This window comes from Aplysia californica, unplaced genomic scaffold (genome assembly GCF_000002075.1).
Source record: "Aplysia californica isolate F4 #8 unplaced genomic scaffold, AplCal3.0 scaffold00220, whole genome shotgun sequence".
NCBI classification, from domain to species: Eukaryota; Metazoa; Mollusca; class Gastropoda; order Aplysiida; family Aplysiidae; genus Aplysia; species Aplysia californica.
In genome coordinates, this window is record NW_004797490.1 from 629226 (window position 1) to 643370 (window position 14145).

Below are 14145 nucleotides of genomic sequence, written 5' to 3' on the forward strand. Positions count from 1 at the left end.
TCATGTCGCTTATTCAATGTTCATTATCTGTCGTATTCGCCCCCCCCCCCTCTCTCTCTCTCTTCTCTGCCATTGACAAAAAAGTGGTCCTAGCCTAGCCCTAAATACATAATTAAAACAACAGCAACAGCAAAACCCAAACAAAACAAGAACCAATGTTTCAATAATCCTGGGATGGCTCCAACAGCTGACTCTGACCACTGATACGCAACGTCCTAAATTATCTAAACTGTGTCGGGTTTTTTGGAGGGAGGGGGTAGTAAAGTATTCAATTAAATTATTTTTTTTAAATCTTTCTTCTTGTAACGGAAACCATCTTGCGCAACAATTTGAAACGAGAAAATCATCAACAATGACAAATCTGTAGGGGCCTAGACTCTAGGCCTAGCCTAAGCTCAAAATGTTATTTTTCACCCGGGCTGTAAAGTATCGCACCGTTTAAAAAGGCTTTTTCGTATCGAACGCTCGCTGGTCGGTCGCGAAACAGGAAGTGGGAAATCTAGCAGTCAGATCTTCTTAGGCGAGCACTAGATCTAGCAGTCGTTGCAACAATATTGCCAAGCCTTTCCATGAACTCTACATTAGGCCTAGACTACTGTTGACAATTGATCTAACGGGGAGTCTCGTAAGACAGAAGGATTGATGCATACTTAAATTTCTCGTGTTTAGATTAATCTGTTTCAGGTTTTGTAAACGTGGACCATGCCTTTTTTCGAAGGGTTGAGCATCGATGACCCAAAAGTGATCATCCTCGATATTGGTGCGGCGTACACAAAGTGAGTCATGATCCGGACAGATATTCTAATTCTAAGGCCTAGCCTAGATCTAGATCTAGATCTAGATCTAGATCTAGATCTAGATTCTAGATCTAAATCTAGAATCAAGATCATAGACTTCCTCATACTGGTAAGATTGAAGAGTACCGGACCAGCGGACTGACTTTGCCTATGTCCCAACCTTAGGAATTCATAATTTTCCCGTTTTTAATATCTCTCAATGGAGAATCTCGGACCGGTAGATATAGATTTAGATCTATTCATTAAAATTTTGTCAGGGGGGGGGGGACCCCCCAGAACCCCCCCTCCCCCCTCCTCCACTCCAACCACCCGCCCCACCAACCTCACTTTCTCGCGCAATAATGTACGAGTGGTCCGGTATTCTTCAATCTTCCCCTCATACTCATTGAATGGGAAGATTGAAGAATACCGGACCACTCATACATTGTGCGAGAATGTGGGGCGGGTGGAGGGGGGGGGGGGGTTTCAGGGGGTCTCCCCCCTGACAGTATTTTAAATAGATTTTCCGGTCCGAAATTCTCCATTGAGTGTCACTTTAGTAGTCAGTCTAGCCGGAAGGACTTCTGTAATGAGTGACCACCCCTACAAACTCAATATTATTCAATATAATGTATAATTTAATTAAGAAGGGAAGAGGCTGGTCGTACTTAATGACGGCTAGACTGCCAGGCTAGACTGGGTAGGCTAGCCGTTCTTAATGACGTCTAGAGAGATAAGATTAGATATCTAGATCTAGATCTAAATTTTTGTTTGATCCAACCGAAGACTACAGTCTAGAATCTAGATCTATAGACTGGAATGGACCCAGATTCTGGGTGATAATGACAATCATGTGATTAAAAATCATGACCCATTAATTAGAAGGTACCCGTAATGTGCCACCCACACCAACAAACACAAAATAAGAGACCTAAACCTAACCGTAAGAACCCTACCCTTACCCTAGCCCTAATCCTAACCCTTGGAAACCCTAAACACCCTAACTTTAACACTTTGTGCCCACGGGACGCCGATCGGCGATGGTAAGAAGCCGTCCCTTTTCCCCATGGGACCCCAATCGGCACCGGTGTGATATAGCGTGTTCCGTACTGCACCTGTATCCTGGTCTGCGGGGAATGTGTTGCGCTCACTGCGTGGGTGGAAAGTGTTAACATCTGACCTGAACCTCAAGCTTCCAGGTCTATAATCTATTGCATATTTATCGCTCGTAACGAATTTCCTCCCCATGCCCTATTAATTATCAATTATTGTGTCATGTGTGTGTATTAAAAATGTATACTATGGTCTATAGATCGAGCAGTTTTTATCGTTATCATGATGAGGAAAGATCATTCATATCTAAATTTAGATCTGTCTAATAATACTAATATTATAGTTTGAATAGAGGCAGAGGAAATTTTTAGGAACTGAAGACAATTTGTATGTTAATAAAAAAAGTTGATGAATGGGTACAGTGGAACTCCCAACGAACTCCGATTCAACGAACTCGGATACTTACAACGAAAGGAGTTGGATTCCCCAGTTTTTAAAATTCATTCTCATAGAAATAATTTGAGTTCAATGAACACACAAATGAGCAGGCTCGGATTCAACGAAGTGGCTCGCAGGGCGAACTGCTCTGTGCAACCAATTAGTGTCCTCCTTTCATACCAACACTAAGCGTTATAATAGCACCCATCCATGTCTTAGTGTGTGTCGGGGTCGGATGGACGGCCAGCACAGGTGTGACTTGTGACTGTGTGTGCATGCATGTGTCTGAGCAAGGAGATTTGGGAGGGGGACAACATGTGTGTACTTTCAAGCTGGTACACAAAGAAATGGGTTTTTTTTTCAATATTCTTGGTGTATATGTGCTTACATACTATCATTTGGTATATATATATATATACATATATGCAACAGTCTTGAGAATGTTGATTTTAGTATGTAATATGAAATAAAAACAACTTTTTGTGCAGGTGTGGATTGGCTGGTGAAACAGGTCCAAGATGTATCATCCCAAGTCATGTAAAAAATGCAAGGAGGTCTGAGGTAAAGCAGTTTTAGACATTAATTCTCATTCTGTGTGTCCCTAGATTATATGTGTCACGACGCGGTGGAATCAGGCGCTCGTCAATTTTTTTATCTTTTATGCAGAGTTATTGGTATCATCTTAAAGCTTGTCATTTTTCTTGCTTTGGATTAAAAAATATCCATTTTGTCTTGAATAGAAGTCGAGATATTTGCGAATGAAGGAGGTGGGGGTTACCTGGTTTCGGAGGTAAAATTAATGAGAAAATGGCTGCCTAAGATTAGTATTTCCTTAGCTTGAGAGTCCGTGGAAACTGAAAGTTAACATTTTTTGTTCCTTAAATCAACGTTTCGCATTAAAATCCACTCTGAATGGGCATGAAAGGTGTTTAGCCAAAGAACAAAATTTCGATAAAATTTCTCAAACCTGCGGAAATATTCCAGTTTCTTAACTTTGATTATTTTGACGAGTGCCTGATTTCACCACGCTGCCTCTCATATTGTCCCAATTCAATAACATTACAAATAATTTTTGATTTTCCTGCTTTCTGTAAACATGATATGGGACAGGAAGGTAATTTAAAGGCCTACTCTATTTTCCTTAAAGTGAAGATATTTGAGCTTTTTCTTTGATTAAGAAATGAAAAGTTTAGATTTTTTTCCAATTGACAATTGTTTTTTTGTATATATGTCATTTGAATTTGAGTTGAGTATGGAGAAGTTATATAAATTTAAGTTCTGTTTGAGGGGGAGGCTACTGTACTGAACCTAACTTTTGTATCATGTAGTATGTACATGATCTGAAAATTTGAATTTCTTGGATATGTGACCAGGGACGCAGGGGTAAAAGACTAAGATATTCTGATCGACACTTGGAACCTTCCGTTTCATTTGCTTCTCACACAGGGTCAGATTGGGGTTTCGAGCCTATAAGATCGTGCAATATTAAATTACTCACTTACATTTAGCACAACATACAAATTGCCATATAAGCAACAACATATAATTCATATTGTAAGGAATTCATATTGTAAGGAATTCATATTGTAAGGACAAGGAATTTTGTGTATTTAATGAGAGTGAAGTTTGTCAGGTGAATGAGTGTTAGAAATTATAGGCAAGGAAACGCTTGTTGCTTTTGAAAAACATTTTTGTTTAAAACCTCTTATGAATACAATTTTTGTTCTAGAAACAAATACTCCTGCAATTGTGTCAACCAGACACTAACAGACACGCTTGCAAACTTTCAAAAAGATCAAATTTGAAAAGATATACTTTTGATGGCTCATTAATTTAACCTCTTAAGAAATGTAATGTTTTTTAGAAAATCGAAGAAAACATATGCATGCATGGCTTGTAGGGGTTAGGGTTTTCTTGGTGCAAGTGCATGAATACATTGTTAAGTGATAATTTCATGTCAACATTCAGAAAGTTGAAAACCCTTCATCCTGCTCAGATTATTTGAACATGGTTCTATGTGTTTAGGATATATTTTTCTAGAGGTAAAAATATTGAAAAGTCAATATTTCATACCAAGTTTACCTCTCTATATTGATTAGAGTAACTCTACCTGCTTATTTAATTTAATTTGTCCACGTAGGTAGTGTAAAATTATCTTACATAGGGTATTTCTTAATGTGTGGAGCATAATAATTTTTTTTTGGGGTGTAAAATCATAGCTGTAGAGATATAATATGAGAGCAAAAAATGAGATGAGACTCAATTTAAGTACATGTACTTTTTGATTATGGTTTCAAATGAGTTTTCTGTTTTTGAATATTTTTTTAGAAGGTTGCTTTACAAATTACTTTGTTTCTCAATTTTGACATATATTTTTTTCAGATTGTGAATATCTGGGATTACAGCAGTGTGGGAGAATTGTATGAGAACCTGAAAGACCTCTTGTATACTCTGATATTCAGGTAAGTGCTTCTGTGTATTTGAGTGTTTGGAAATGGGGAGTTCCCGGCATGTTTTGATGGCTTAAGCTTTGAAAGCGATGAACATTAGTAGTACATACGCTTTAAAACGGTGGATGTGGAATCATATAAACGCTTGTGAATTGTCCAGACAACTCTCTAATGATCACTCTGATGTATAGGATAGGGCAAGCTGTTGTGTTATGTGATTTTTTTTTCCTTTCAAATTTGTACATATGCAAGCAAATGACATACTGTTTTCTCTTTCCAGGCACTTGCTTGTGACACCCAAGGATCGCAGAGTGGTGGTTGTAGAATCTCTTCTATGTCCTTCCGAGTTCCGAGAGACTTTGGCAAAAGTGTTGTTCAAGCACTATGAGGTTTGACTTAATTATGAATTTTCCAGTACTAATTTTAAGTTCCTTTTTATTTTAACAACTGAAGTATGAGACTAGTACCAGGAGTTTCAATTATGTTTCAATTGCTCTATGTGACTCTCACTATTATGGCGTCCATTACCCTTTAAACCTTGTTGGTGAATATTTTGATTTCGTGCATTTTTTTTCCTTTTCTTTTTTTTTTGGCTTTGTTGTTCGGCGACAAGATTATTTTCCCCCCCTTTGTCTCAGCAACTTACCTTGATTGCATGCCCTTTCAATTGTGTTGGGGGTTAGAGGGTGCTTCTGGTAGGTCCTACTTCTTCACTTTCCCCTCTGTTGTTTCTGTCTGTCTTACTTTACCCCAGCATTACATGGATCATTTTGGGACTGTTGTTAAATGTGGGTGTGCAAATGGAAAAATTGTTTGCTTTGAAATTTTTTTGGTTCATTGTTACAAATAGGCTAGGCCTACTAACTGTTTCTGTTACATGGAAAGCTGTTATAAACTATGATGTATTCTCTTTTTGAATATTATAGGTTGGCTCTGTGTTATTTGCACCAAGTCACCTTGTTGCTCTACTGACTTTGGGAACAAATTTTGGACTTGTCGTCGATGTTGGATTTCAAGAAACTGTGGTTGTACCTGTATCCTTTGATTTTGAATGAGTTAGAAGAGGACCCTTACATGAATTTGTCTATTCGAAGTCAATGCCTGTTCAACAAAACTGAAGAAATGTTTACTGAAATCTATCAAATATTAGACAGGTGGTAGGAAATGGAAGAAAACTGTTGGACACCAACAGCAGCTCTACTGGAGAACTGTCCTGATTGGTAGATGTGAAAGAGTCAGAAGTTTGCCACTAGTGACTGAAGCGGCCATAGAACAATGAAAGAAAGGCTAATCCCCAGGATGAGATAACGTCTCAAATGAGCACAAAAAGTTCAAAGCATTTAACATTTTATATCATGTTTTGACAAGATATGTGTTAGGAACCTTAACTTACTGAAGGTGTATGAAGGAATTCCCATCATGAAAGGTTGGCAGTCAATACCTCTAGCTGGGAAAGCTATTCAAAGGTAAGTAAAAGCTTTTTGTTGTTTCTTTTCATACTTGTTGTATACATTTTCTTTGCATTTTGTTTATTTAATTTATTATATGTGCTCTTCATACAAATCAATTTATGGATTATGTGTTATTCATTCTTTTCTGACTTTGGTTTCATTTTCCTTTAGCTTTTTATTACTTTATTGGTTTATGATTGCTTGTTTTACTGGGTTCTCTTCGTAAAATTGAATAAAATATTTAAATGGTAGGCCAATATGTAAAGATTGTTAAAAGTACCCTTGTGAGTGCAAAAAATATAAAATATGGAAATTGTTCTTTTAATGATCTTGTGCTTTAACTTGCTTTGTTCCAGCCGCATCAAGAGTCAACTTTTGGAACATGGAACAGTTAGTACCGCTGAGCAGCAGCACCAGGCTGTCTCTGGCTTGAAAGGTGGAGTTCTGTTTGTGACATAAAGCAATGTACACCGTCTACTTACCATAGAAGCAATGGTCAGCCCTGTAAGGCATTATATTTTGGTGGAAAGGAATATGTGTGCATGATTACTTATGAATGATATTGCTAGTTCAGATGAAGATGTGTGAAGACCAGCCATTCTGTTTTTGAGAGGAGAGAGACTTAGTTGTGGGTTTGTATAAATATTCTGTGAATGCTTTGTCCTGCTGTGCCCCTCTGGGGTAACTATGTTTTCTGCTTAGTGTTGTGATTGGTGATTTCTCATGTGAAAGGAGATTAAACTGTTCGTCAGATTGACTCAAACTTTGAGGAAATCAATCAATATATTGTTGAATAATCAGTAATTTGTTAAAAGAATGTCTGAAGTTGAAAATTGGATAGATTTACCACCCACATATGCTTGCTTTAGACGAAATCAAGGAAATGCAAAGTATTCTTCATAGTAAAAAATAAATCATCAAACTAGGAACTTTTAATCACAGCTGGCAAATGTAGCAGTTTGCTGATGCAGGATTTGTTGTATTGTATTTGATACTGTAAAAATGTGAGTCTCATAAAGCCTCTGGTGGCGAACTTGTCTTTGCGCAAGCTAACCTCGACCTTGCACAGGGAAGCTTTGTTGAGTTGATTATTCACTTAGACTAAGAGGCACAAAGTCGGATCAATAGTGATGCTATACACAATGTTTTAAACTCAGATGTAAAATAATACTGTTCAGTAAATTGGAATTTTTGTATTTTCCTTCCTAATTTTAAATTAATTTCTCTTAATATGTTTTTTTCAGAAACAATCACAGATGAAGTTCTTGAAGACATAAAAGGTCAGTTGTGAAGAAAGTTAAAAATTTTCAATTTTTTCCCCGCCTCTGCTCTGGTAATTAATTTGACCTACTAATGGTGATAATTGATACTTTTTGATTAATGGATATTGTAGACAGTATTATATTGAAGTCGAGTTGTCTTCATAAGTTTATATCATCTGATTCTAAGAATACTGTGATTTATTGTCTTGCTATTCTCATGTGTGGTTTTGATAAAGCAGAAAAACTGGACAAAAAGTTCTGAACACAGCAAGGACACTTAAATTTTCACAAGCTGTTACCAAACAAAGAGGATCATCGTAGACATGATCTTTATTCAGACTTGTTCTATCTCCATTTTTAATAACAGTGAAAACAGTTCATAACAAAGAGTGAAAGAGTGAGCTTAAGAAGTCACATTTTCAATGTTAAGAAAAATGGAGATAGGACGAGGTCGTGTAATGACAATAAGTTGTGGTTTGTACAATGTAAGAAAGGTAGTCTGCAGGGTGTCTCCAAGAGCAAAAATGTTATAGATTTAGCTCAAAGACAGGATGTTGTCTCACTAACAGGCGATGATGAGTTAGTGAAATTGTTGAGTATGAGTGGATTTTATGATGGATTTATACATGTTGAAAACACAGTATAAAGTATTGTAACTGATGAAGTTATGAATAATTGCATTTTTAACTTGCTAATTTAAAGGTCCACTTTTCTCATCAGTGATGTAGTGTTTTTCATTCCGTTTCTCTTATGGCGGGGTATTTTCTTAATTTCTTTTCTGGAAAGTTTATCTCGCGACTTTTTAAGTGTTCATTTTTGTTTCAGTTCGCTGCTGCTTTATCACAGAATATTCCAGAGGCCAACAGATCCAAGAGGTCACAATGCGTGGTGGTCATGCAAACAAGGTCAGTGACTAGAGCTGTAGTTTAAAGTATTGCTAAATATTTTGACAGGAAAAGTATATATGTTTGTCTCGTCACTTGCTTCTACATAGATGTATCAGGGATGCCAAATCTCCGGTTTTTCCGGCTTTTTCCATACACTTGCAAAGGAAAGGAGAATGGTAAGAGAAATGTTTTTGTTTGCTCATTTAAAGATTTTACAAGGTTCATTTTAGATGAGGTGTGATGCTCCGCTCATTTTCAGGTTTTTTTTCAAAAATCATTTGACATCCCTGATGTATATTGCTGGTCAGTCTGCTGTTTGTTCGGTAAATCAATAGCTTTCTCATTTAGAAAATACAAACTACTCTTTAGTTTGTCAAGGAGAGGAAAAAAAGAGAAAGTTAGCATAATGAGCCAGTTAAAATTCATGTAAAAATGTTGGGGGGGGGGGGGGGGGGGTTGAGTCACTGGAAAAAAAATGTTCTGTCAAAAATTAAACATAGTGCAGTTCATTACATTTCAGGAGGCCTACTGGTAACTGAGTTAAATCTATTTTTTAGGCAGATTTGGCGTTGTAGGTTTTGAACTTATCCATACTTACACTATAGTGGCCATTAATAGTTTGTTGACCTGCAGCTGAGATCTGTGCCTACAGTGTCCAGCAGGGATGAATCTATGTTTGGTTAGATTTTTAAGATGTTCTTTCTGGAATAGTGCTGTAATGAAAATGTAATGGCCTAGTGTTCTGTAGATGGATAAGGAGCTTTGTTTTCGCATATTTACTGATTCTTTGTCTAATACTAGTAGTACTGACACCAAAAGGCTTCTTTATGGCTTTACGATCCAATCTTAATACGAACAGGATGTGAAAAGCTCAACTGAGGCTGACAAACTAACAACATGCTTGTATTGTATTTTTCCTCTTCAGTTACCTCCTCCTCCACCTGATACTGATTATCCATTAGATGATGGCAGTGTATTGAATGTCAGTGGAAGAATCAGGTATGTATGTTCAATTCTCCAACATAATTACATCTATTGGATCTGAGAACTGGAAGTTGAAAAAATATGGGGTTTCTGTTCTTGCCTCTGTTATTTTCCCATTCAACTGAGGAGTTTATTTTATTCCATTCAACTGAGGAGTTTATTTTATTCCATTCAACTGAGGAGTTTATTTTATTCCATTCAACTGAGGAGTTTATTTTATTCCTTTTATTAAATCGCAAGTTTGTGAAAGTGCAGGTTCATAAAAGGAACCGCAAACTTACAGGAATGCCTGTCTAAATAAATACTTTTGATTGGTCCCACAAAGATGGCCGTGTTTCTGATGGGTCACTTGTTTACAGTGTATCATCATACTCAATAGCGTCAGCAGTTGATAATCCTTGAACAAGAAAGATGGCCATCCCGTGGAGAAGAGTAGATGATAAGATTCTTGCTGGGAGAAAAAACAGCTGAACTGCTTCACCGGGCGACTGTTTGCTCTGCAAGCTACTTCAGAGGGTCCGAGTTTAGTCTCATGAAGTTTTGTGAATATGATATTTATACTATCAATTTTCATGAATTTCTGAAGAGTACGTTTCTTTCTCCTTTCACTTTCAGTGAGCCAGAGTTTTTGATGGTTCAGATTTTGGAAGCGGCTTGCACAGTAATTTGATAGCTCTGTTTTCAGGAAAATTGACGGCCAACTATTTCAGTCGTTACATCATAGTGTCACCTGATGGACTGATCCTTCGGCTGTCTACAGTTTGTGGGCAAATTCACAATTGCTTATAATTTTGATTGTCAGTTCTTACTCCGTTGCATTTGGCACTGAAAGAAAATTTGGATATAAGCAGAATTTTATAAAATGTTAAGTTGAGAATCTTTTGAAAGTACTAAATTTAATGCAGTCCATTCTCTCTTCTAGGGAGCACTCTGGAGAAGTTTTGTTTGAGCAAGACAATGAGGAAACCTCCATTGCTACCTTGTTGTTGGATTCTCTGGTTCAGGTAAATACTCCGTAGTCAAAAGCAGTTACTTTAACTCTTTGAGCTTTGTGTTGAGGGAAAGAGACCTCAACTCTTTTTTTGAAAGGAAAGTCACATGGTTGTGTTTATCCCATGTGTTGGGCATTTTGTTGAAATGAGGCTGAAGAAGGTGTTGGAAATTACACTTTGAATCCTCCCAAGAAAGTTGTTGGGTTTTTTTTGCTTGTACTTGTATTTAGGCAATGTGAATGTTGCAAAAGAATATATATAATTTAACAGTCGACTGTATACATTTATTTGTTCCTTTTCTTGTAGTGCCAGACTTCCCCAGAAGTGCTGATTATATTGTTCCTTTTCTTGTAGTTAGTGCCAGACTTCCCCTGTAGTGTTGATTATATTGTTCCTTTTCTTGTTGTGCCTGGCTTGCCCCGTTGTGCTGATTATATTGTTCCTTTTCTTTTAGTGCCCACTGGACACCAGGAAGCCTCTGGCCAGCAATGTCCTGGTCATGGGAGGGACGGCCATGATGCCTGGCTTCTATCACCGGCTGCAGTTGGAGCTGAGCAACCTGTTGAAGAAGCCAGTATATGCCAACCAGTTGGGAGTGAAGCAGTTCAGGTTTCACAAAGCACCTGCTAAAGAAAACTACACAGCCTGGCTGGGAGGTATGCTACTTTGTGGGTTTAGGTTTTTTGGGTTTTTTTTATGACAGGGTATTTAGCTAGAAGTGGGATTTCAAAGGAAGAAAAAATCAGTGGGTAGAGTTGGGAGGCTTAAAAAAAAGGTTTCTTTATATTGAATATCTAGGAATCTTTGAAACAGACATTAATTTACGCAAATGTTTATTGTACATGTACTCGTACTGTGAACCTCGTATCTAACGAGCCCATTGAATCTGAGATTCGATTTTGCTCATGAAACATGAACTTTGTTGTTGTTGTTATCGATCCAGCAACATCTGGGCTCTCGCCCTTCTGTCCAATGCCATGTAGTGATAAGTGCAGGTTTGCTGCAGTTGGTGTAATGTTCTGTAGAGTGTGTTGTCAAAGTAAGGTCTCGGAGGGAGAAGTGTAAAACTTGAACTTTAAAAATTGATAATGCAATGGGAGCATCTGCCATAAATGTGTTGGTGTCCGTCAGGCTGCTATACTGTGTTCAGAATAAAGCAAATGTCTGCTATATTCTGTGCCCCTGTTTTACTTCCCAAATCTGAAACTGAGGAAAGATATTTTTTCCCCGTTTATTAGATTTCATTATATGACTATAGGACTAGCCTGAGAGAAATACCTAGGGCCAGCTAGAATAAGGCTTATGCTACAAATTTGGCTGGAATTATTATCATTAGTAGACACTTGTGTCTATCTTGGAAAATGTCTTATGTCAAGCTCCCAACAAGTAGGTACCATATATGGACATGGAGTTGTAGGGCTGATGCAAGAGACTAGTGTTTTATGAATATGTGCATGTCTGCTTTCTTATTATATATATGCTGACTCTTTTATGTTGTGAAGTCTGACTATACTATAGGCAATGCACGAGGACTACGCTTTTCTAGAAATTTTTTTTTCTTTTCAGGTTCACTGATAGGTGCTGTAGAAACATTACCCTTGAAGTCACTCTCAAGAGATGTGTACTTACAAAGAGGAAAACTTCCAGACTGGTGCTGTGTGGATTCAGATTTTCTGACTGATGAAAAGTCCCACAAACCCTAGTTCTTTCTTTAATTTATAAAGGGCGTTATTTGCAATACTGTAGTCGATGTATCGTCTATACTGCTTCTTGCTGTTGGAGGGTGCTCCGACTGACTGAATGGGCTTTGACGGAACTACAGTGGACACCTGATATAACAGGGATGGTGGGACTAGAGAAAAAGTCCTGTTATATCGATCCCTGTTAAATCTGTAATGCAAGGGAAGTAAGCATGTGTGGACTAATCCAGGAGTATTTATTCACTGGTAGCTTCTCTTGCCACACGTACCAGGTCTGTGTATAGCACATGTGTGCGTGTAGCTATGCTTAGGGCTAGATCAAAGTGTGCAGCACATCGCAGCCCTCTCTCGCTTCCCCCTTCTGCGCGTGCTTGCAGTGGTGTGGCTTGCGTGGGCTTGCTCCATTACTGCGTTTCTGTCTGTCTGTCTCTCCTCTTACTTTTTACACATTGTTAACGAGCCTTTGTCCCTGCTATAACCGATTGGGCTCAGATGAGGCACTGTTATTGCCGATAACTTTTAATAGAGACAAAGAGTAGGAAAAAACGGGGATTTAAAAATCCCTGATATTACCAGACCTCTGCTATTACCAGGCCTGTTATATATGGTTTCCACTGTAGGTTATTGTCAACATAGATTGTGATAGCAGCATGCGAAGTGTGCTGCTTGTTATCGGGTACTTATTGGAAGGGGTTTTTTGTTTGTTAATTTGCCTCTACTTTTGCTTGTAATTATTGTCACGCAACACAATTTTGTCAATTTTTGCGAAATGTAGTATATATGAATGTCTATTGTGCAGGCACCTTCAGGTTTCTTTCATTTTTCTGCATTTAAATTTAATTATATTTAATTGAAATGAGAGCCAGTTGGGGGGGTGGGGGGGGGGATTTGTTCCATGTTGAAAATGTTTTACTAAATAAAATTTTAAATTGTATATTATGTGTTTAGAAATCAAGCTGCTGTTATAAAGCTTTATTCTTGATGTAAACTTTGCAAAAGCTCATCAAACAATGATTGTCATCTCATCATGGTCAGGAATGGATTGCCTTGAAAAATATCTTCCAAAGAATGTCGGTGTTAAGCCACTTTGCCTTCTTTCAAGTCAAAAACAAAATTCAAACAATTCATTTAAGAAAAAAAAAACAGCTGCAGTTGGACACATATAATATGTACACGGACAACTTGAGATCGTGGATAGCTCATACAATTTGCCATTCCCCGACTGATTTCTCGCTAATCTGTCTACCCGGAGTATGGAATGCATCAAACAGATTTTGTTTGAGTTGTACTTGCCAGATTGTTTTATTTTTCAATCACTGTGAAATTCAAAACAGTGGACACCATAGTGCAAGTTTAAGGTCCCTTTAGTGAATGATGGATTGGTATTAGCAACCCAGTTTCACTAGTTTCAGAGGTACATGTTTAATGGTTATCTAAGGGCTTATTTTTGTTAAAATACCGGCACAGGCTTGCTCAGCTGTGAGCCATGAGCACACATTTCTATTTCTTCTTTTTCTGTATTGACACCCTCTTTGTTTCAACTGGAACCGGTATATATATTTATAGCTTAAGACCTTGCCTTAATTAGGCAATTGCTTTTTCCCCCTTCACACCCAGGTTGTGGCTACTGTGAAATGCTTAATTCTCAATCAATTGCAATTCAATAAACCTGTCGTTCCAAGAAAAATGTGACTTGACCTTTTTTTATGTACTGTTTTTGGTGAGAACATGACTTTCTTTATAATGATAATGATTTGGAGACAAATTACGTTTACGATGAGCTCATCAAGCCTTAGGATGGAAACCACAAGGAAAAAAAGAATGCCTAACGCAAAAGTGCCTCGAGATAGGACTTGGATTCAGACCTGATGAAGATGGGATGCAGCAGGGCAGAGATGGAAACTATAGACCAAGGCAGAAAAAGATGGAAAGCTCTTGTTTGAGTTTGAAGCATATAGCACTATACTGTGGCTGGGAGTGAGAAAGGCTGATGATGATCAAGTTATAATATTAAAGAATGTCGAAAAACTCCACTGGCATGGAATGGGATGCATGCACTCCACCTTGAATATCTCACCCGTTTGTCAGTCTTAATTTATAAATTACTGGCTCAATATGGTTTGCAAAAAAAGTGAGTTTTGCTTTAAAACTT

General features: G+C 37.7%; 1 protein-coding gene across 1 annotated transcript; it reads left to right on the forward strand.

Moving 5' to 3' along the window:
* Positions 1-484: 484 nt before the first annotated feature.
* On the forward strand, positions 485-13680 carry LOC101857340 (actin-related protein 10). Its single transcript, XM_005099625.3, has 13 exons — positions 485-776; positions 2756-2828; positions 4650-4729; positions 4998-5106; positions 5644-5751; positions 6116-6183; positions 6525-6604; positions 7413-7448; positions 8256-8335; positions 9243-9316; positions 10224-10305; positions 10748-10949; positions 11860-13680. Exons 1-13 carry the CDS (start codon positions 703-705, stop codon positions 11994-11996), a joined length of 1203 nt encoding a protein of 400 aa, XP_005099682.1. The 5' UTR covers positions 485-702; the 3' UTR covers positions 11997-13680.
* The last annotated feature ends 465 nt before the right edge of the window (positions 13681-14145 follow it).

Coding starts and splice junctions, on each gene's coding strand:
- LOC101857340 (XM_005099625.3), top strand. CDS start 703: ATGCCTTTTTTCGAAGGGTTGAGCATCGATGACCCAAAAGTGATCATC. Junction 4,730..4,997: donor TTGTATACTCTGATATTCAG/GTAAGTGCTTCT, acceptor TTCTCTTTCCAG/GCACTTGCTTGTGACACCCA. Junction 9,317..10,223: donor AATGTCAGTGGAAGAATCAG/GTATGTATGTTC, acceptor TCTCTCTTCTAG/GGAGCACTCTGGAGAAGTTT.